This window comes from Notolepis coatsorum (genome assembly GCF_963971535.1).
Source record: "Notolepis coatsorum genome assembly, chromosome: 6".
NCBI lineage: Eukaryota > Metazoa > Chordata > Actinopteri > Aulopiformes > Paralepididae > Notolepis > Notolepis coatsorum.
This window is the reverse complement of record NC_140170.1, coordinates 154944784-154968919: the sequence shown is the minus strand read 5'-3', so window position 1 is coordinate 154968919 and position 24136 is coordinate 154944784. Positions and strand designations below refer to the sequence as shown.

The 24136-nt window shown below is 45.9% G+C and overlaps 2 protein-coding genes across 4 annotated transcripts in view; one reads left to right on the top strand and one right to left on the bottom strand.

Annotated features, from left to right (window-relative positions):
• The window catches only part of rad54l2 (RAD54 like 2), a 58204-nt gene extending 52518 nt beyond the window's left edge, over positions 1-5686 (top strand). For both annotated transcript variants that reach the window (XM_084316006.1, XM_084316005.1), the window contains exons 21-22: positions 1436-1528; positions 4024-5686. In XM_084316006.1, the coding sequence (XP_084172132.1) occupies positions 1436-1528; positions 4024-5045 (1115 nt within the window). In that variant the 3' untranslated portion in view covers positions 5046-5686. The remainder of the gene's footprint in view (positions 1-1435; positions 1529-4023) is intronic.
• A 2068-nt stretch (positions 5687-7754) lies between these two features.
• Positions 7755-14601, bottom strand: cyb561d2 (cytochrome b561 family, member D2). Of its 2 annotated transcripts, XR_014619765.1 has the most exons (4): positions 14227-14601; positions 12892-12929; positions 11864-12793; positions 7755-11783 (listed from the first exon to the last, which is right to left on the bottom strand). XR_014619765.1 is itself a non-coding variant. In XM_084316018.1 (3 exons), exons 1-3 carry the CDS (start codon positions 14357-14359, stop codon positions 12290-12292), a joined length of 675 nt encoding a protein of 224 aa, XP_084172144.1. In that variant the 5' UTR covers positions 14360-14601; the 3' UTR covers positions 7755-12289. The 2 variants fall into 2 exon arrangements, 1 of the variants encoding a protein (XP_084172144.1); XM_084316018.1 differs by having other exon boundaries at positions 7755-12793.
• Between the last annotated feature and the right edge of the window lie 9535 nt (positions 14602-24136).

Here is a 24136-nt window from a genome sequence, read left to right as displayed (position 1 = left end):
AGCACGGTTGTCCACGGCGCTGAAATAGCACTCGCGGTACGTGGTGAGCTACTGGAGCTCCCCTCAAACTGTATTTTAAATTAGAACGCAAACAAAATAAATGGACAAGAGAAAAATAAATCTCAATTTGGTCAGTATTGTCATTTGGACAAGCAAAGCCATTACTTTAAGTAACTTTAAGGCAAGAAAGACAAGTCTGTCCACTGTCTCTGGTTTTAAAACTGCCCTGTTGCAGGTCACAAAAAAACCAAAACAAAACAATTACATTTTTATTTTATTTTTTTTCTATATCGATTATTAAAATATATCGCGATAATTATCGTTTTTATCGCCCAGCCCTATGGCCAGTTAGTTAGCTTGTTAGATATCAAGGAAAATCGTATAGTCCAATCAATTTGAAGCACAAGGGCATATTGTTTTCTCATACTGTGCAGATGTAGCTCCACTTTCATAAACCAGTGGTGGAAAAACTCCTGTTGACCTCAATATACTGACTCCATGACACCTTTACACCTGTTGACCTCAATATACTGACTCCATGACACCTTTACACCTGTTGACCTCAATATACTGACTCCATGACACCTTTACACCTGTTGACCTCAATATACTGACTCCATGACACCTTTACACCTGTTGACCTCAATATACTGACTCCATGACCTTTAAAACTGTTGACCTCAATATACTTGTAACAAGCTTGAAATAATAAACAAACCTGTTCAGCAATAAAGAATGAGAGTACTGGAACAGTGTTAAATTCAAAGTGTTGTATTAAACAAAAAGAGGATCAAACTAAATGGGGCTTCACATAGCAACATACTGTACAACTAAACCATAGCAAACCAATAAGAACAGTCCTGTCAGCATTACAGTCCATTAGCACCAACAAAAATGTACAGGCCTACCAGACCATGCAGCACTGCATTTTAGAGCCAGTAGTGTCCAACCACACTCGGTGTCCAAAAGGAGATAAGTCCTGCGTTGATCCACATCTTCAAAATGGAAAAGAACAAAAGTAATCTACTGGGGAAACACAGACTGCAGCTGAACTGTCCTTGGTTTTTCGAGAATATATTAGGAGGCCTGAAAAATCCCCCCTTCCTCTCACAATAGCGGCAAGCAAACAAATCTCCATGAAGCATAGATTCCAATCCAAGATTGCCAACTGATGGTTAGGACCGCCCCTAACTACACTCATACCTGGAATCTTAAAGGTCAAGTGACTCATATATGCTGACATTGGCATATCTTAACATATTGGGCCCACACTTCATTTATCAACACATTGACATCTTCTTCATAAAGTAACGCATGTTACATACTGACTCCATGACACCTTTAAAATGGTTGACCTCAATATACTGACTCCATGACACCTTTAAAATGGTTGACCTCACAAAACTGAGTCATGACACTATCCTGCCCTCCACAGGTACCTACATCAGGACCAGTGATGGAAGAATCTTCGCCATCAGATCTGGAAAGATCACAAGACCAGCACTGGGGGGGTCAGCTGCTTCAAGAGGTAAAGCCTGCTTACCGCCAACACTCCCTCTGCGAGGACTTGACATGGCAGCACATGACACATCAATGCACAGCAGTCACTACATTTACATGCACAAACTAACCTGGCTATCGGCTTTATTCCAGTTGAAGGGATAATTCAGATTTAGTTTTTTTACCTTCATTCACAACCAGAAAATGCAGCACATCGCCGCTGGGTCTGTGTGTTGGTGTGGATGAATCATTTGTGTGACAGACCCTTGGGTTGGGTTTGTGTCTCCATTACATTTCCAGAGAAATACAACTCTCCTTGCTAGGCAACCTTCCAAAATCCACACCCGATCCACACTTGATGATACATCAGTCCCAGCCAGGTTTGGCCAGGTTGTGAAAGGTGTCAGTCTCAGCGAGGGTCCAGCCAGGCTGTGAAATGTGTCCATCTCAGCCAGGGTCCAGCCAGGTCTGGCCAGGTTCTAAAGACAATGGAGACGCTCACTGTAGCCAGACAGGCCACAGCATGGCTAAACCCTGACTATTGGTGACAAACATCTCTAGTCTCTTTTCTTCATCTTAAAGTCACCCTGGGTAATGTCACTATGTCCACAAAGTCACTGTAGCAGTTCCAAAGTCATCATCAACTCAACCATCTTGGCTATTGTGTTTCTAGCTGAAAGTCTTCAACAATTAAATAATTACTTTGTAATGAAGCTGTTATAAACGTACTAGAAATGAATATACAAAGAAAGTGTCCCCCACCCGTTAAATTCCTGTAGTCAAAGCAGGAATGAGCAGATTCATTTCTAGACTTAACACATTCACTTTGTAAAATGATCGACAGTAACGTCTGCGCTGGGATGGGAAGGGTATGACGGGATCCAGTTGAACTCTTAAAAGGAAAACTCCAACATTTTGGGAAATTAGCTTATTTAACATCTTCCCTGGAGTTAGACAAGAAGATGCATACCTTTTTTGTCTCTGTGCGTGCATTTAACTTAGGGAACAGTCGCTCCGTTAGCATAGCTTAACTTCATCACTGGAAGTGAGCCTGATCCGGAGCCTTACAGTGTATAGTTTGATTGATTGATTGAAAAGTTTATTAACAGATTGCAGAATACACTCCAAATACAACTCCAAAACGTTCATGCAAACATGTTGTGACCTGTGTATTCACCACGTGGAGAAATAAAAAATAATTGAATTAGACAATTACGTTTTATAAGCAAATATACTCTGAACTATTTTTTTGCCCAACCACTCCTCTCTGAGCGCAGCCAGTGATTTCAACGTGACGCCGTGTTTGTTTACATTCTCATTCATTCAAAAGATCCGAACCGATTGAAGTTTATGGATACCTTGACTTTAAATCCTCTTACCTTGACGATTAAAAGCCTCCCCAATTTAGAAAACAGTAATCCAAGCCCTGGTATATTGTTATACCGGACGCTCTGAGCTAACCGGAGCTAACGCAGAACAGGAGGATGGTAAAGCATATATAATGACTTCCTAACGTTACAACTAACCTAAAGTTAGTTTAGGTTCGTGTTAACGTTAGATAATGTACAAAATAAACGTTTTCCGCTGCTATAAACGTCGCACTTTTATTTTGACAACCCCAGAAAGGAAGTCATTATATATGCTTTACCATCCTCCTGTTCTGCGTTAGCTCCGGTTAGCTCAGAGCGTCCGGTATAACAATATACCAGCCATTGGATTACTGTTTTCTAAATTGGGGAGGCTTTTAATCGTCAAGGTAAGAGGATTTCAAGTCATGGTATCCATAAACTTCAATCAGTTCGGATCTTTTGAATGAATGAGAATGTAAACAAACACGGCGTCACGTTGAAATCACTGGCTGCGCTGAGAGAGGAGTGGTTGGGCAAAAAAATTGTTCCGAGTATATTTGCTTATAAAACGTAATTGTCTAATTCAATTATTTTTTATTTCTCCACGTGGTGAATACACAGGTCACAACATGTTTACATGAACGTTTTGGAGTTGTATTTGGAGTGTATTCTGCAATCTGTTAATAAACTTTTCAATCAATCAATCAAACTATAAGGCTGTAAACTGTAAGGCTCCGGATCCGCCTCACTTCCAGTGATGAAGCTAAGCTATGCTAACGGAGCGACTGTTCCCTAAGTTAAATGCACGCACAGAGACAAAAAAGGTATGTATCTTCTTGTCTAACTCCAGGGAAGATGTTAAATAAGCTAATTTCCCAAAATGTTGGAGTTTTCCTTTAAAGGAACACGCCAACATTATGGGAAATTCAGTAGAAAGCTATCCGGTTGCAAGCTAGCTGGGAAATTGGTATCTATCTTCTTGTCTGACTCTGGAGAAGACTGTAAGTGCATTTCCCATAATGTCGGTGTGTTCCTTTAAGAAACATGTGCGGGTGAATAACACTGACGTAACCTTGCCGTGACCTTTGCAAAATGTATTTAGGAAGGGGTGGATGTAATCTGAATGTTTCCGATCTTATCTGAATGTTTCACGGGTGTTTTCCTTGTCCATCAGGCTCCCAGGCTCACATGCACGCCATGAGCAACGGCTGTTCGTCCCCCATGGAGCAGCAGGGCAGCCCGGACGACGAGGACCAGCGTCCCTCCACCCCCGACAGCCCCGAGATCCTCCGGGAGCTCAGCCGCTACTCGGCCGCGGACATTGGCGGCGCCTCCGTCGGGAACGAGGAAGACATGTTTCGGGATGCGGGCGGCTCGCGGCACAATCAGAGCGCCGACTTCGGCAGGCAACTCGGCAGCGAGCTCCTCCTGGCCGCGGCTCTGGGCGCACGTGGCACCAAGCGGAAGATGGGCGGCCAGGGCCGGGGGCGCGGTGGGGGGCGCGGAGCCAAGCAGAGGGGAGGCAAACGAGCCATGGCGGCCGCCGCCCGCTTCTCGGGCCTGAACATGAACCTGAACCTGGGCTCCGGCCTCAGCTTCCCTCCCGTCGGCCTGAACTCCTCCTCCTCCTCCTTGCTGGGGAACATGGGCCACATGAACCACCCGCTCCTGATGGGCGACAGCAGCTCCTTCCTCCAGACGCAGGGCCAGACGCTGAGCGACATGCAGAGCATGTTCCCCTCCGCAGCCGCGGACCTCCTGAGCCCGTCCACTACCGGGAACGGACACCTCCCCTCCTCCACCTCCTCGCTGTCCTCGGTTTTCCTCCCCTCCTCCTCCTCATCCTCCTCTTCCGCCGTCACCACCACCACCTCCTCCTCCTCCGCCGCCACCGCTCCCATGTCGTCCGCCCCGTCGGCGTCCACCTCCGCCTCCTCCTTGCCCTCCTACCTGATGAACCCTATGCTGTCCTCAGGCTTCTCCCTCAACAACTACAGCCAGTCCCTGCTGCCCGAGCCCAGGATGTACCCCAACTCTCTGCTCTCCAGCCCCGGCTCCGGCTCCTCCGGCTTCCTCTCCTATTCCAATCCCACCTCCAGCCTCCTGGGGGCGGCCCTGAGCCGACCCGACTCGCATCTTGCATCGGACGAAGGCGGCAGCTCCGACGACGACGTCATAGAGGTGATGGGACAATAGAACGGTCTGAGCGGTCAAAGATGGCTTCCTACGCGATCTCCCGGAAACGGTGTAAACCCTTTTGCAGTCGCCGAGAACGATCGGTTACTGTACACGACGGGTCACGGGAACATCGCACAATTTGGCATTGAAAACAGTAAAAGCTGTTGAACCAAATTCATCCATTTATCCACCGGGGTTGCTGTATGACCTAAGTTTACCCATCTCTCTGGCCTTTCACCCAGTTTGGTGAAAGGCTTTTACTGGCCAGCGTGTTCATATTTCAGATCCGTTGACACATGTTTGTCCTGTTGTCACAAGTGCATTAGAATGCGTAGCAGTAGAATATTGAATTCTGCCACCGGTGACAAAAAGTTGTACCCTATGAAATCATGAATGAAATCAAAATGAATAATGGTTTTAAAAAAGAAAAAAAATAGGTTGATGGGACTACGGCTTAGATTAGCATAGTGCCGGTCTTATCCGTTCTGAGCTAGCTCTATTTCTGAGACCAGGCGTTTAAACAGTCTGTTCTGAGCTAGCTCTATTTCTGAGACCAGGCGTTTAAACAGTCTGTTCTGAGCTAGCTCTATTTCTGAGACCAGGCGTTTAAACAGTCTGTTCTGAGCTAGCTCTATTTCTGAGACCAGTCGTTTAAACAGTCTGTTCTGAGCTAGCTCTATTTCTGAGACCAGGCGTTTAAACAGTCTGTTCTGAGCTAGCTCTATTTCTGAGACCAGGCGTTTAAACAGTCTGTTCTGAGCTAGCTCTATTTCTGAGACCAGGCGTTTAAACAGTCTGTTCTGAGCTAGCTCTATTTCTGAGACCAGTCATTTAAACGGTCATATTTAGTGAAATTATGTGGGAAATGGATCAAAATTCCCGTTCCTAATGGTCTCGATACACGCGTGTTTGGACTCTGGCACGTTCCCTGGGGCACACGGGAGGATCCGCTCCATGGGTTCACCAAGACAGAGTTAAACACAATCCTAATGCTGAACATCCCAGACGCGCGTCAGCCTGAGCAACCAGAGGCGGTAGGAACACAGACTTCTTGTTGTATGGGACCAGTTTGAACGTGGGGCTTTTGAAGAACAGCGCCTCCTATATTTTCAAGCACGGCTCTGGGGCCATGCACATAACTTTTATTTTCTGAGCTGAGATGGAGCAATTTGTTATTATTAAAGATGGCTCGTGTAGGATTTCTTCTTTGCATTGATATGGCTGTTAATGGATAGGGAGGGATGCACCGATACCGCTATGGGGATATCGGGCCCAGTGTATCGGTTGATACCAGGCTGATACCAGGCTGAAATAAACCAGTCTGTTTCGGTTGAATCTCCCCAATATTAAGACCTGATACCAAGAACCACGTGTAACATGTCAGAATTTCAACAATTCTAGACTCGCAGAATGATATTTGATGTCTCTAATGGAGACAGTGGATTATATATATTTTTTGTCCAATGATCCCCAACTAAGTGGATTATGTTACATCAAAGCGATGGATGGGAGTGACGGTGACAGTGGTATCGGTGCATCCCTACTAATGACACAAGTTGTGATGACACTTCCTGAAGCTGACGTGAAGAGAGACGAACCTTAATGACCCAATGATCCGATTTGCACCTTCATGTGGGACTAATGTGATTCTACACACCGAAAACACCTAAACCTTCCCTTTCCGGTAAACCTCAGACCCCGTAGTGGCGTATCAAGCGTAGCGGGGAAGAGAGAGTGGAATGGGCGTCTCACGGGGCAGCAGCGTGTAGAGGTGTCGTCACCATGACAACGATGTGTTTGGAGGAAATCCTACGGCCGGTCGACTTTAACTATCTGAATTGTTTGCTTTCGGAGAGGTTAGCCTACGTTAGTCATTAGTTATTTGATAGACATTGTAGCATCCCCTCTTGGAAAGGAAATTCTGTGTGATCTGGATGTTTTTTGATTATTAATATTATAACTGATGATGTTGATATTTTGTAAATAGTGGTCATTATTATCATTGTTTATATTGCAAGTGGAGACTGCAGGATGGGGTTGACGGGATTATTTTTTTTGGGTGATGGTGTGTTGATACTGTCACACCCCCAGGATGAGAGCCACACCCCTTCACATCAGCGTCCAGGGGGGGGGGGGGGGGGGCAGTTAAACTTTTCTTTCAAAGAATTCTTAAAACCTAAAATGAATGTACATTCATGTTAGCCTTTGATAACACGGGGCTGTGAGGACATGGTTTGTTTTGTTTCTTAGCCTTAAGTGACACAAAGGGGTGTTGAGTCTTAGCGTTTATATATCAGTTCATCCGTTTTTTTCAATCTGGGGACAGGAGCACTGAGCATCGAGACGGTCGGTGTCAAATTCAAAACGAGTTCATCCGTTAACCCTTACACTACCACACTACAGAATGTTTACCCCTTCACTACCACACTACAGACTATTAACCGTGAAAGGGTTAACCTTCTGTAGTGTGGTTGTGAAAGGGTTAACCTTCTGTATTGTCGCAGTGAAAGGGTTAACCCTTTGGTAGTGTGGTAGTGAAAGGGTTAAAGGTAGAATCTGTAATGTTATCGAATGGCGACTTTTAGGCAAAAGAAAAGCCATGCTTGATATACTTTTGTTTCCATTTTCTTTTGTTTTGGTCTGAGTTTGGCTTGGAGTTGAGTGGGGTAAGGGGGGGGGGGGGGGGTGCCATTGCCGGCCACACGCCAGGTTCTACCAAGAGTAACCCTTATACTGTGAATCTCTCCAGACTTCTCTTGGCAGAGATTGAGGTGTGGCCAGCACAATAACCCCTCTGCTAAACCCACTCAACTCACACCCAGGCATCAGACCAAAACTTAAAAAAGAAAACTAAACAAAGTAATACCAAGCGCGGCTCCTTCACCTACAAGTATTTGACGGCATTACAGATTGTACCTTTTTAAAAGTGGGTTTAAAGGATAACGCTGGTGTCATCTTATCTTTGGCTCATTGCCAGCTTCAAACTACTTGTCTTAAAGGTGATTTCCAGCAGTTTGAAATGAGAACCATATACACTCATCCACGTGGAAAACGTGGAATACGTTTTTAAAAAGCACACAATTTTGTCCTTTTTCTGATACACTACGATATAATGGCTGATACCTACCTACCATCTCTCAAGATGTATAGTTTCCAATGATACCTCTACCTTCATTCTAGCTTTAAAACTGAGCCTACTATGACCTCCCAACGATGGTGACGTCAGCCGTGTTGCTGTTGCATTGTTATAGTTTGACAGGCTGGCAACGTTTTCTTTTTCTCCTTTCTTTGCCAGCCGGTAAAACAATTGAGTTGTTGCGGTGACTTTTAACATGCAAACCTCTTCCTCCGTTTCTCTTCTGTTGCATTTCTGGAAGTCTGTTGCTTCACTGTATTCCTAACGCTGTTGGAAACAACCATCTTGCTTAAGCGCCGTAATCATCCCCTTGTTACAGAAAACGAGGAATAAGATGGATTTACCAAACGTTCTTCTCTAATGTCGACGTTTGTCTTTTAAAGTGGAGACTATTTCTAAAACTGTTAAAGGGGCAATGTTGTGCTTTTCTTCAACAAGTTAATTTAGATCTCTTGAGGTCCCTCAAAACATGTATTTGGAGGTTTTTGCTGGGAATATCACTCTGATTATGCACTCTAGCTTGCGTCTATACCCCTCTGTTTCAGTCCTGTTCTCCAGTGGCTGTTTCTGTAGCTTTAAGTGTAAACGAGCTGCTTCTTCCTATGCGTGACTCCAGTACTCTGGCGTCATGCTGTGGTTCGCATCCCCGCCGAAGAATTCAGATCAAACTGTCAAACTAGGCGTCGGTAGATCAAATATGAATTAAGATCCAGTAATTGCACAGCCTATTTCTCACCCAAAATATTATCAGAAACATATTTTAGCAGCATATTGAGACACAAGTCGAGGACCACCCATATGCAATGTGTTACATGGTGACGTAGAGCAGTAACGGAACAAAAGGCTGGACTACAAACGAGGTGTCTCAGGAAGAAAAGGCTGGAATACAAATGAGGCGTTTCAGGCAGTTCAGGAGCAGTGTTTTCTGTTGGAGAGAATTTGGACTTTGTAAATGCAGACGTTCTACCTGCACCTCCAGCTACATAACACACTAAAGGAAAGGGAAAACTCATGAATTAAACATCAGGTATATTCATCCTATTACTTGTTTTGCCAATGATGGATGATGCCTCTGAAGCAAGAAGTGCATCGGTGCAGGTTCTTTTTTGATGAAGTTGAGACAAACTTCTGGAAGTGCAACAGACAAGAAACGGAGAGAAGAGACGTGTCCATAAGTCACTACAACAGTGAGACTAGTGACGTCTGACGCTGGCATTGAGAAGGAGCAAGGGAAAAGATACCGCCGTTATCTTTAAAGGTAGAATCTGCGTCGAGTCCACAAGCACCAATTACAAGGCCAAAAAGCTTGTAATGTGAGATTTAACGTCGCCGGTTGATTTGTCTATATCTTCTCGTGATCTCGCTGTGTGCACTCATTTTGATTACTTAATAAGTCCTAACTTTTCAGAAGCTTACTGGAGAGACAGAATATTACCCCGATCCAGTGGGACGCCATGTTGCATGTGTGCAGCTCAACCTTTAATGGGGCGCAGGGTGACACCAGAGAGTATAGTGATGTAGCCTCGAAGCCGCTGTCATGTTTCATTGCGAACACAGAGGACTCAGTGAAACGGATCAGGTTATACAGTGGTCTTTGTGATACAGGTAGCTTACTTCAGTAGTGTCCTTGTAAGGCTGTGTCGGGGAGTTTCACGACTCCGCTGTCCTCCCGCCCGTAGCCCATGTGTCTGTCTAGCGATCACACGCCTCAAGGTAATTACATTAGGGGTGGGAAGAGCTCTTTCTTCCGTTAATGTCTAGTTGAAAATATTGTTGAACTCTGGATAACATATAACATTAGATCATTCCTCTTAAGGAACTTGACATTTTCGTAAACTTCTCATTTTTCCTCTAGAAGTAGTACATGGGCCAGACCAGATATCGGTACCGCCTAAGGTGGAAAAATCCTCACATGTCGGATGTATGTTAGTCCCATGCAGTTTATGGTCAAAACCATACAGTTCTGTGCAAATACGTTTTTTTTTTCTTTTTTAATTATGCCTGTTTCTGTATACAGTGGTTGATGGTCTTGGACTTGTATGACTAAAGCCAAGACTCAAGACGATTCCTTTTTCTTTTCCTGCCTCACTGTAATAAATGACCTCTTGCTCCCTCTAGAATAATCAAAGGCTCGTGCAGTTGGGCTCCTCGGATCCACAAGAGTCTTAGATTTACAGCTATATACCTAACGTATGCAGCTCGGAAAGTTTGGGAACCACATTATGCAGAAATAGGCTAAAAGATTATTTAGAAATCACATTTGCACAAAACTGCACAGGACAAAGGTAAAACTGACGTTTGTAAAGATGACTCTTGTGATTCCAGTGAGCCCCCGTTGTAGATGGCCATACCCCCCCCCTTGTATTAAGCTATGAAATGCCCTGTATCTAGATTCCTCATGATATCTGGTTTCAGATGAGACCCTTATCTTCACTGTAGCTTTAGAATTGAGCCTCAGTCTGATTTTATTGGAATGCATTAATTTTACTATGCATTAAATACACAAGATGCATTAAATAGACACGTACGTTCCTATCGTTAAATGTAACTGATTTTATTCCATATGAAACAATGGATAAATTTGGCACTCCACAGATCTATCTGGTCTTGACCATACACCAATATGGTGGGTGGGTATCTTCATGGGCTTAAAATTATGATTAAATTACCACTCTGCAAATGATTATCATATCAAAATATTATCTACAGACATGTACCTTTTCAAAAAATACTTGCCTAATAGTGAGATGTCTGGCCCAGCTCAGACTCTACACATAATTAATTTGCTACCGGCTCCTTGTCCGTTAAGCCTGTGCTCTACCTTACTCTTTCCTCACGCATGTCTTGGGGCATGTTCTCATTTTGGTTTCTCCCCCATAATGCAGCGGTAAAACACTGAGCTGTGGGTTGAATAAAGACTTGCTGAACGTGTGATTCTGTGGAAGGTTCATCGTCCTGAGCCCTCAGTCTTCTCAACATGTTCTCATTTTCAAATAATCATGATTTTGTTTTTTCCTCCCCCTCAGCTTCTAGACAAAAAGCCCGGTCATGTCAGTCAAGTTATTTTACTGTGTATATATATTTTTTTTATGTTTTAACAAGAATATTTCAATCGTTTTATTTTTTATTTTTCTAAGTAATGTTTTTATAACTTCTCGATGTTAGCTCACCTGGCAGTTTTCTCCCAGTTATTTCTGTTTATTTCCTCCTCCTTATTTCCATGTTATGAGTTTTACCAAAATTATTTATTTATGATGGAAATATATTCTATCAATTGTCTTTTTTTTCTTTTTTTTTGTAATTACGTTTTGTAACCTTTTGCTCACTTTTACCCATTGGTGGCTGATGGAGTGAGAACTGTCAGTGAAATGCAGCCTAGCGTGAAGCAGAATGACTTGTGTTATCAATGTTATTTTAACAATTAAACACTCTTCTGTTGCAGTGTGAATGCTTTTTTACATTTATTTCCAGCTCATAAGAGTATTCGAACTTCAGCTGTATTATTAATTCAGCATTTCAAACTTGCTGAGGCGATGATTAATCAAATGGCAGCATCAGCAACATTGTTACCTGAGATGAAGGGGCTCCCTAAAAACTTGGTATCTCGGTTATAAACCCACCTCAAATGGCAGCATCAGCAACATTGTTACCTGAGATGAAGGGGCTCCCTAAAAACTTGGTATCTCGGTTATAAACCCACCTCTACCTTAACCGCAGTATGAGATAGCAAGTTTTTAAGTGAGTCCCTTTACAAGATAAATAATAAAAAATGAATCTGTTTCATGATCAACATTATGGGAAATGCATAGTTCTCTACTGAACACAGGGGAAATTGTTATCCATCTTGTCTGACTGGAGAAGACAATAACCGCATAATGTGTGCATCTTTTAGGTCAATACTAGCATACTTGTATACAAATCATATCCATTACATGCTTAGGAAAACAACAAAAGGCCATACTTGTAAGTTGTAAGACACAAAGTAGTTCCTTTGGTACCAGAGGAGTCATTAGAAAAGTACTTCATGTTGGTCCTGCATTGGCAGACTCCTGTCTAAGCTCTGGTCATTACAAAGCGACAACTCGTTTTGTTTTTACAGTATGATATTGGTGTCGAGAGGCCGTTGTCAGGACTGCAGGCGTTTCTTAGCCATGTAAGCAGTGGTGACTTGGCTCATGACGACCAGGGCGCTAAGGGTCGGGCAGAGCGCCATCACGTACCAGACCGGTTCCGTTACTGACACCGTGAACCAGACGGAGCAGAGACCCAGGAGCACACTGACACTGCCCAGCAGGTAGGTGACTAGGCCGGCGGTGGCGTGGTATCTCTTCACCTTGGCCAGGGACCACCCCTTGGCCAGGGAGTGGTAGACGAGGGGCAGGGCGGCCAGGGACTGCACCCAGACAACGCACACTGTCAACAGGCCCAGCAGACCGTGCCACGACGTGAAGTGAGGTTTGCCAACCAGGTGTTTATTGTAGCTGATGGCCGCCAGGCCCAGAGTGGCACAGGAGACGCAGAGGCACTGCAGGATCCAGTGGAGGCGCCCTTTGGTCTTGTGTGGGAGCTTCCGGACGGGGGAGCCGTGGGGGGAGAAGAGGAGCACAGCCTCTGTCATGAAGATGGAGAACTGGAGGGACAGAGGGTGCATTTGATTAAACTAGCATGTGTGTGTCTCGAATAATTATTTATATAGCGGAGTTTTTTTTTTGCACATTGTCAACTTACAGCCAGTGTCATCAGGAAAGGGTGAAAAGAAAACCAACCTGAAAAAAGATGAAACGATAAAAACAAAGTAATTAAGTAATTGGTAAGTTAAATGTCATTAATATTCTAACATGAGAGTTCAGTAACTTGACCTGTTCAGATGGTGCTACTCAGACTTTGACCAAAGTAGTCTTCAAAAGGAGAATTACAGGAGCACACGGTCGGATCATGTTTAGAAAAGTATTGATTGAAAACTTTATTAACAGATTGCAGAATGGGTACAATACAGTACAGCTCAATACACACAATTGTTAAGGGGATGCAGACCAGAGAAAGACTTTCGTCTTGTTTACATCAGGGTCCCCCATTTTCAATTCATCAGGACATATATGACATACATGACATACAGGTAGACAGTAGGCCTACTGCTACATCTATACATTTATGACATACCAGATTTGCAAATACAGTACTAGTCTGTTTGTGATACAAATAGTCCAGAAAAAAGTATATACATTTGACGTAAAAACTACATGGGGGGGGGGGGGGGCTGTACATTGGAGGTGGTGGGGTGGGGGGGGGGGGGACACAACTGTACAAGCAAAACTGTACATTGGAATATTGACAACCATACTTGGTCAGGACATTTACATGGGCCAGTTTCGAATTGCAGTCTCCCGTAGGTGTTCTTTGAGAGTGCTTTTGAAAGTGGGTAGTGATTCACATTCATTTACAGCTTTGGGTAGGGACGTTCCACATTGATGTGGCATAATTGCGAAACGTGTTTAGTCCCTTGTTTGAGCCGAATCTGGGTTTAACATGATTTGTGGAACTCCCTCTGGTGTTGTGGTCGTGGTATTCACTGACCTTTGGGAAGTATTTCGACATGTACATGGGTACCTTAGTCGTGTAGTGTATCTTGTAGACCAGGCCCATTGCAAGTTGCTGTACTCTGTCCGTCGTCTACTCTAAGCCATCCTAGGTTGTCAAAGTGGGCAGGGGTGAGGTGGGTTCTAGGAGTAAGGTCAAGCAGTAGTCTGACCAGTTTGTTTTGAGATGTTTGTAATTTTGTTTTTAGCGCCTTTGAGGTGCTTTGGTACCATGAGGTGCAAGCATAGTCGTAGTACCCGTTGTATGAGTGCTCCTGCCAGTATACCCTAGTATGAATTGAAAATGGGGGACCCATTTTTTATTTTATTTTTTAAACAAGACTAAAGTCTTTCTATGGTCTGCATCCCCTTACCAATTGTGTGTATTGAGCCGTACTGTATTGTACCCATTCTGCAATCTGTTCATAAAATGAAATGATCAATCAATCAGATGAAGGAGGAGAAGGGGTCTGCTGGGTCAACTCACTTGTCCCTGGTCGCGACAGGAATGTTATGAATCCCGCAAACCCAATGCACGCTGCATGGGTCAAGATTGTGCACGCCGCTTTCGAATAACCGTAGATCCGAGGCTCGGGTTCATTTACCTTGTTGTGAATCATGTTCCCCCGAGATGGTCACGGGCAAATCAATGGACGTTATCAGTTACCTGAGATGAACTTAAGGTACAGCTGGATCACATGAGCAGGAACTGTGGCTGGAATATGCGTCAGATGTGAAATACCGGACCAAAAGAGGTTCATGTCAAATGAAACAAAAGGTCATATCGATCAAATGTAGTTTAACGACTAAACATAATCTCTATATCACTTCTCTACTGAATTTCGCTCCTATGACGTGGCCATTTCCTGCTTTTATCTAGCTGCATCTTGGGAAATGAAGTTCCTGCTTAGTGGGTCCGACTTTTGTAGTCATGGAACATAGGTATCCTCGTCTGTGCAGCCCAACTAAAATTATGTTTATCCTCTAACCTGCTCAAACGTAGGCATTTTTTCCTTTATCTGGTCCATAATAAGACAGGTCTACAAACATAAACCAAGGGTTTGAAAGTCTTAGTGAGTCTGAAAAAATTTGAATGAATATGATAACATACTGTACTTACAAAGCGTGTGCTGCCGTGTGAACTGGTAGGCTATAGTATAGTCCAATCTTATACAATGGCATGCAAATTTCTCGATTCTGATTGGCTAAAACAGTCAAGTTACACATGGTTATTTCATTTGTCATAACCCCACGCTTGTGGTCCTAGAACCCGCCCACAACCGAATTACGATCACTCCGCCAGTCAGGGATTTAGAAGTGAAAGCAAGATGGTGGACAATAGTTCAAGTTCTTTAATAGTTGTCATACAGAAGTACAGAATACTTTCATACAAAATGCTTCTTACTGTTACGCTCCAGAGACTGTGCTAGACAAGATAGTATCAAATAACATAAATAACCTTTTGAATATGTTGATAGGGTCATAAATAATGACTAAATGAAAAACTATTCTGTCACGGCGAATGTGTTAGTTTGTTAAACAATGTTGGATTATGTAATTGGTGGGTCATGAGTCATTGTGGAAAAAAATATAAATTGCGTGAATTGATTGATTGATTAATTGCAAAAGAAATGAAAAAAGAATGTTTACCTACTTTCTATAGAAGCAGCTGGGAGGTGCGCTGTTTTAAGTGAGCGTGGATTATTGAATTGATTTATTGATTGATTGCAAATTTTATTACTGTCCGCCTTGTTTCCAACTGGTTAAGCTTGGCGACTCTTTCGAAGTCACCCTCTTTCGAAGTTGGTTATGCTTAGAGTTTGTCTTTAGAGCAGGGCGATGGACCACCAGCCCTGATTCCAAACTCTAAGCATAACCAACTTCGAAAGAGGGCGACTTCGAAAGAGTCGCCAAGCTTAACCAGTTGGAAACAAGGCGGACAGTAATACAATTTGCAATCAATCAATTCAATAATCCACGCTCACTTAAAACAGCGCACCTCCCAGCTGCTTCTATAGAAAGTAGGTTAAAAAAAGATTTCCTCCTATAGGGCAAAGAAAACTTATTTTTTCCCAAACAACTGCCTCTTTGAACTGCTGCGGTCAGGCAAGCGATACCGGAGTCTCATGGCAAGCACAGAAAGACTCAGAAGAAGCTTCTATCCCCAGGCCATCAGGTTGCTCAACGAACAATAACACTATGCAACAACCATCAAAAGCACTCACAGCACACACATCCACACGCACACACTCACTTTAAACAAACAACTCACTGCAGCACCCACTCTACACACTTTAGAACACCTAAACACACTTTATATTTATTGGCAAAGAATTTGCACTACAACTGTAACTGAGGGGTACAATTCCCTGACTGTATTGTTAAGTATGGTATTTAATACCACTACCTCTTGTACTTTAACTTCTGGCCATCCAGTACATGATATAAATATGATGAACACTTTCCCACCTGATGAAACGAAGTCCACACAAATGTACAAATCGAATATTTAATATAGCAAAGGGTATATACAACGTTCACTTGTTTACACTTATGATTTGAAATGCACTTGTATGGCAAATGAGTATTCGTAGGTAAATCAACATTGAATGTCCAATCTCTGGTTACGCAGGGAGTAAGTATACAACCTGGATATTTAGGAAACTATAGCGATGGTACTTAGATGATTATAGCTGGATACACTAAGGGGGGGGGGGTCCCGCTGGTTGTAAGACAGTAGGAGGGGGGGGTTAGAGAAGCCGCTGGCGGTATCCCATCTGGCCGACGATTTCTTGGGAGAATTCAAAGTCTTGAACACGGTGCCCACAGAACCTCGGTCCGCAGACGAATACAGCTGGACCCTCTGGTGGACGGTAGCTGCCGGTCCACAACGGAGAGACGTGAGGCGACCTCACTGGTGTAGAGCGCCGTCTCACCTGGAGTCCTCTCCGGGGGGTAGTTCCAACACTCCGCAGTGTTGGCCGTTATCCATGGAATAATCAAAGCACCCAAAGCATAATCCAAGCCGTGGAAGGCTCGCCGTCGTCCGGGTAGAGTAATCCAATATACAGGTCCAGTCGCCCTGGCCCGGAGCTCCTCGGATGCAAGCACCACTAGTGGTCTGCCCAGCCTGGTTAAGACTCCAGATAACGTCAGGAACGATGGGGGTACTGATAACTTTATAACTCTAACCGAACGATGCACCATACATAAATAGACTATTATTAGCTTAATAGAATACGTCCAACTCGACGGTACAGTGCCAAACTATGACTATTCAACTATTAATCCACACGATATCTCAATGCCTATTCTGAGGCCAAGTAGGCCTTACTGCACCACACGTGCGTCGTGGGTGAGGCTTCGCGTCTGTTACTCGGTTGGAGGGTAAAGAACTGGACTAAAGAGAAAGTTCTACTTTACTTGCGCCATATATATATGCGCTGTGAACAAATAGTACCATTCGTATTTCGCCAGACGTATTCCTACGCGGAACCGGGCTTGCCCCGACATGTTGGGCGGCACGATTGAACTTGAACCTAGGGGTATCATCCTTCACTCTGTCATCTTTCTCTCCCATTACAGAAGCAGAGACCCTGACACTGGTAACGTCAAACCGTCCGACTACTTGCCAGCTGGACCAGCTACCCTCCCCACTCCTCCAGACCATAGCACCAGACATCCTCCCATTCCTAACTGCAACCATCAACTCCTCACTCAACTCGGGGGTGGTCCCCACCTCCCTAAAACAAGCCAGAGTCACGCCGCTCATAAAAAAACCAACCCTGAACCCTACCGTCATAGGCAACTACCGTCCTGTCTCTCTTCTCTCCTTCCTTTCTAAAACACTTGAACGTGCTGTATCCAACCAACTTACTACTTATCTCTTACAGAATGACCTCCTAGACCCTAATCAGTCAGGCTTCAGGACTGGTCACTCCACAGAGACAGCCCTCATTGCGGTCACAGAGGCACTTCACTTAGCAAAAGCGAAAGGCCTCTCCTCTGTCCTGATTCTCCTAGATCTATCTGCAGCCTTCGACACAGTCAACCACCAGATCCTCCTTGCGGCCCTCGCAGGAATGGGAGTGGCTGGCTCTGCGCTGACATGGCTGTCATCATACCTCAATGACCGCTCCTACCAAGTGTCATGGAGAGGGACCCTGTCGGACGGGTGTCCCCCAGGGCTCGGTTTTAGGACCCCTTCTCTTCTCCCTCTACACTAAATCACTGGGTAACATTATCACGTCTCATGGCTTCTCCTACCATTGTTATGTACGACGATACTCAACTCTTCCTCTCCTTCCCTCCCTCAGATATCCACGTCTCTGTGCGGATCTCGGCCTGTCTGTCCGACATCTCAGCCTGGATGACGTCCAACCACCTCAAACTGAACCTAAGCAAAACAGAATTGCTCCACCTGCCGGCCAAATCCTCCCCCCTAACCGACCTTTCAATCACAGTCGAGAATGCAGCTGTGACTGCGTCCCCGACCGCCAAGAACCTTGGTGTTGTCCTCGACGACCAGTTGAACTTCTCTGCTCACATCGCAGCGACGACCAGAACCTGCCGATTCCTCCTGAGCAACGTCAGAAGGATACGCCCCTTCCTGACAAAAGAAGCCACCCAACTCCTCGTCCAATCAACAGTCATCTCCCGCCTCGACTACTGCAATGCACTGCTCGCTGGCCTCCCGGCCACTGTCACTAAGCCTCTTCAACTCATTCAGAACGCAGCGGCCCGCCTGATCTCAAACCTACCGAAGTCGGCCCATGTCACCCCACTTCTTAGGGACCTGCACTGGCTCCCCATTGCTGCACGAATCCGCTTCAAGGCCCTCGACCTAGCATACCGTGCGGCAAAGGGAACCGCTCCCGCCTACCTCCGGTCAATGGTCTCTAACTACACACCCTCAAGACCCCTACGCTCTGCATCTTCTGGCCGCCTCAGACCTACTCCTATCCAAGCTCCGGGAGGGTCATCAAAGAGAAGTCGCCTATTCTCAGTCCTTGCCCCACAATGGTGGAATGAACTACCCACCCCAGTTAGGACAGCCGAATCACGTCCAATCTTTCGCCGTCGACTAAAGACGCACTTCTTCAACCATTATCTGAATTAAAAAAAAATAAAAAATAAATCGAACCCTAACTAACCGTACTGTCATGCACTTGTCCTAATAAACTAACCTACACTGTAGCACTCAACACTTTGATGAACATTGTTGCTCAGCTGATAGAGTTGTGCCCTTCCTGATGGCTTGTCGTACAGAACTTGTAAGTCGCTTTGGATAAAAGCGTCAGCTAAATGACTAAATGTAAATGTAAATGTATGGCTGCTGGCGCCAGGTTCTCGTCCAATGGTAGAATGAAACTATTATGGGCTGTTTAGTAGACTAAAGGGATATTCAGTGCATATTGTACAAGGAATATACAGGGGATATCAAACGATATACAAATACTATTTAAATATATATATATAAATAAATATATATATTCGGTTTAATCTGATCCTTCACAACAGCCGCCCCCTAATTAGTCCCACCTAATTAGCTAAGCAGAGACAGATTAACCGCACTGTCTACCACTCAAGGTCCGCTGTAAGGGTCAGTCAACTCACAAAGTCATGGGGTCATGGTCATCATCGATAGTGTCTGGGAGTCGGGGCAGTTCTATGAGCCTCGCCACGGGTCGTGTGTAAGTTCGCCCTTGGACGAGTACTTCAGCTGCTCGGACCTTGCCATCGGCACCGGTGATCACTTTGCTTACGCGGCCAGCCGGCCACATAGCTCTGGGTAGTGACTGGTCGATAATCATGACGACTGTTCCTTCTGTCAAATTGTCTCTCTCTTTTACCCACTTCTGGCGGGTCTGTAGAGACGGTAGGTAGTGGAGTAGGAAGCTGCTCCAAAACTTGTCAGCTAGTACTTGACTGTACCTCCACATTCTTCGGCCGTTCGCTTCTTCAGGCCTGTACATTGTCTGGGGTAGCGCGGGGTCCAGCCGCCCCATTAAGAGTGTGTTGGGGGTGACTGGGTCGACATCTGCTACATCACTGGAGACGTAACCGAGGGGCTTTGAGTTCAATACTCCCTCGATCTCCGTGAGGACTGTCATTAGGACTTCCTCCGCCACAGTCTGGGCCCCAAGCACGGCGTACAGGGCTGTCTTTATAGAACGTACTTCTCGTTCCCAGGTTCCACCGAAGTGGGGTGCGTTCGGGGGATTAAACTGGAAGTCAATCTGGGATGGAGCGAGGTGGGTCTTAAGTTCTGGGCCCATAGCTTGGAAGCTCTCTCTCAGCTCTCTTTCTCCGCCTTTGAAGTTTGTCCCGTGATCAGACAACAATGTAGACGGTTTTCCTTTCCGTGATGTGAATCTTCGGAAGGCCATAAGGAATGAGTCTGTGCTCATGGTCGGAAGGAGCTCGATATGTATCGCTCTGGTGGTCATGCATTTGAATACAATACCCCACCGCTTCTCGGTTCCTCTTCCTCTCTTTATATACAACGGGCCAAAGCAGTCCATGCCTGTGGAGTGGAATGGCTTGTCGCCGAGTCGGAGGCGACAGGGGGGTAAGTCAGCCATCCGTGGTATGCTGGGCTGCGCGCGCCACTTACGGCAGTCTAGACAGGTTCGCTGGAAGCGCCGCACTGCTTCTCTCCCTTGCAGTATCCAATAACGACGTCTGATCTCCGCGAAGACTCTCTCTGCTCCTGCGTGGTGTACATCCTTGTCGTATTTCTTTATGATCAGCTCTGTGACCTTGTGTCGGCTGTTCAAGACGATCGGGTACTTAATGTCATCCGGTAGATCGGGGGCTCTCCGCAGGCGACCACCCACTCTGATGAGATTATGGGCGTCACTCTCGGGTGCCAGGTGGAGCAGTCTGCTGTCTGATGGGACGGGCTTTCCTCCCTGTAGACAGTCTAGCTCATCGGGGAACGAGTCTCTCTGGGCTCGTTGTAGTAGAAGAAGTTCTGCTTCTTCGTAGTCAGCTGCTGACATGTCAGTGGTGGACTGAATCTCTGGGTGGTGCCACAGGAATGTCCTCTGCTGCGCACTCTCTAGGGTAATGCAGTCATCTATGTTGGGGTCTGTGGAGGCGACTGTGCTCAGGCCACAGAACATAGGTTTCTTGTTCTCAGCCTCCTCGTTACTTGCTTCCTGTGGGGTGGGCGTAGGCCACTCTCCTTCCGGGAGCTTGAGGAATTCTGGTCCGTCACTGTAGATGTTGCGACGGGTGAGGTCATTCAGAGACATTCCCCGGGTGATGACGTCAGCTGGGTTGTGTTTGGTGTCCACATACCGCCAGCTCGCTGCTTCTGTTAACTCTTGAATCTCGGTGACTCTGACTCCCACGAAGACTTTGTATCTGCATGAATCAGACTTGATCCATGTGAGTACTGTCGTGGAATCTGACCACAAGATTGTTCTGTGCACCGGAATGGTGAGTTCACGTTGGATTAACGTGGCTAGATGCGCTCCTGCTAGGGCTGCGCAGAGCTCTAGACGTGGGATAGATTGTTGCTTACGTGGGGCTATTCTTGAGCGGGCCAGGATGAAAGCAGTGTGTATCTTTCCTCCCTTCTCTTGGGCACGCAAGTAGGCCACCGATCCATAGGCTACTTCGGAGGCGTCGCTGAAGACGTGTAGATCAATCTTGCATGTCTCTGGCCTCACTGTGGATGGGAAGTAGCTGCGGCGTATGTTGACGCCTGGGAGTGAGCGGAGTTCCGTCTCCCACTCTCTCCATGTTGAGGCAAGGTGTGCGGGTATTGGGTCGTCCCAGCCCTGGTCCTTGTCCCATAGTGCTCGTACAATCATCTTTGCCCTGGTGGTGTAAGGTAGAATACATCCCAACGGGTCATATTGTCTGGCGAGTGTTCTGTACACACTCCGTCTGGTGGTCGGTGTCGCCGTCGACCTCCCTTGCTCTGGAGTCAAGGGTTTGTGTCTATAGTGGAGCGAGTCTGTTTTGAAGCGCCAGACTAGTCCTAGTGTCATTTCTTGGGCTTCTCCTGGGATGGTCGCCATCCAGGTCTCGCTGCTGGCAGCCTTGTCCGCGGGGGAGAGGCTGCGCAATACGTGCGGGTCACTGCTGGCCCACTGCCTGAGATCAAAGCCGCCTTTGATCAGGGAGGCGCGTAGCTTGATTAGGAGAGCCTCGGCTTCTTGTTGAGTCGAAACGCTTTGTAAACAGTTGTCCACGTAGAAACTGTTCTTCACACTGTGTCGGACCTCTTCATCTGCTGTTGGGTCCTCTGCGACGTGTTTCTGTAGTGCAAATGTAGCACAGCACGGGCTGCATGTGGTTCCGAAGGGGAGTACTTCCCACTGGTAGATGGCTGGGTTCTCATCTCCGATCCTCTCTCTCCATAGGAACCGCAGCAGGGGCTTGTCCTCCTCTACTAGTCTCACCTGCAGGAACATCCCTTTGATATCCCCGCTGATAGCCACCTTGTCCTGGCGGAAGCGCAGTAGCACGCCTAGTAGGGAGGGGCCGAGTGTGGGGCCGGGCAAGAGCTCTTTATTCAGATTTTGGGATCCGATCTGGTAGCTGCAGTTACATTTACATTTACATTTAGTCATTTAGCTGACGCTTTTATCCAAAGCGACTTACAAGTTCTGTACGACAAGCCATCAGGAAGGGCACAACTCTATCAGCTGAGTAACAATGTTCATCAAAGTGTTGAGTGCTACAGTGTAGGTTAGTTTATTAGGACAAGTGCATGACAGTACGGTTAGTTAGGGTTAGATTATTATTATTATTTTTTTTTTTTATATATATATATTTTTTTTAATTCAGATAATGGTTGAAGAAGTGCGTCTTTAGTCGACGGCGAAAGATTGGACGTGATTCGGCTGTCCTAACTGGGGTGGGTAGTTAATTCCACCATTGTGGGGCAAGGACTGAGAATAGGCGACTTTTCTTTGATGACCCTCCCGGAGCTTGGATAGGAGTAGGTCTGAGGCGGCCAGAAGATGCAGAGCGTAGGGGTCTTGAGGGTGTGTAGTTAGAGACCATTGACCGGAGGTAGGCGGGAGCGGTTCCCTTTGCCGCACGGTATGCCCCACTTTGACAACCTAGGATGGCTTAGAGTAGATGACAGAGTACAGCAACTTGCAATGGGCCTGGTCTACAAGATACACTACACGACCAAGGTACCCATGTACATGGCAAAATACTTCCCAAAGGTCAGTGAATACCACGATCACAACACCAGAGGGAGCTCCACAAATCATGTTAAACCCAGATTCGGCTCAAATAAGGGACTAAACACGTTTCGCAATTATGCCACATCAATGTGGAACGCTCTACCCAAAGCTGTAAAGGAATGTGGATCACTACCCACTTTCAAAACCTCTCTCAAGAGACACCTACGGGAGACTGCAATTCAACACTGGCCCCTGTAAATATCCTAACCCAACCCCCTCCAATGTACAGTCATTTACCTAGTATGGTTTTGTCAATAGTCCAATGTACAATTTTGTTTGTTTGTACAGAGTCTCCCCCCCCTCAATGTACAGTTTTGCTTGTTTATACAGTGTGCCCCCCCCCCCCCCCCAACCACCTCCAATGTAAATTACCCAGTATGGTTGTCAATATCCCAGTGTACCCAACCCCCCCCACCCAACCTCCTCCAATGTACAGTTTCTACGTCAAATGTATATACTCCCTTTTCTTGACTCCTTCTGTATCACAAACAGTACTGTATTTGCAAATCTGGTATGTCATAAATGTATAGATGTAGCAGTACTGACTATCTGTATGTCATGTATGTCATATATGTCCTGATGAATTGAAAATGGGGGACCCTGGTGTAAACAAGACGAAAGTCTTTCTCTGGTCTGCATCCCCTTAACAATTGTGTGTATTGAGCTGTACTGTATTGTACCCATTCTGCAATCTGTTAATAAAGTTTTCAATCAATCAATCAATCAATGCTAGGTCGAGGGCCTTGAAGCGGATTCGTGCAGCAATGGGGAGCCAGTGCAGGTCCCTAAGAAGTGGGGTGACATGGGCCGACTTCGGTAGGTTTGAGATCAGGCGGGCCGCTGCGTTCTGAATGAGTTGAAGAGGCTTAGTGGCAGTGGCCGGGAGGCCAGCGAGCAGTGCATTGCAGTAGTCGAGGCGGGAGATGACTGTTGATTGGACGAGGAGTTGGGTGGCTTCTTTTGTCAGGAAGGGGCGGATCCTTCTGACGTTGCTCAGGAGGAATCGGCAGGTTCTGGTCGTCGCTGCGATGTGAGCAGAGAAGTTCAACTGGTCATCGAGGACAACACCAAGGTTCTTGGCGGTCGGGGACGCAGTCACAGCTGCATTCTCGACTGTGATTGAAAGGTCGGTTAGGGGGGAGGATTTGGCCGGCAGGTGGAGCAATTCTGTTTTGCTTAGGT

Coding starts and splice junctions, on each gene's coding strand:
- cyb561d2 (XM_084316018.1), bottom strand. CDS start 14,359: ATGATTCACAACAAGGTAAATGAACCCGAGCCTCGGATCTACGGTTAT. Junction 12,930..14,226: donor CCTGTCGCGACCAGGGACAA/GTGAGTTGACCC, acceptor ATCTTTTTTCAG/GTTGGTTTTCTTTTCACCCT. Junction 12,794..12,891: donor CTTTCCTGATGACACTGGCT/GTAAGTTGACAA, acceptor CTGTCCCTCCAG/TTCTCCATCTTCATGACAGA.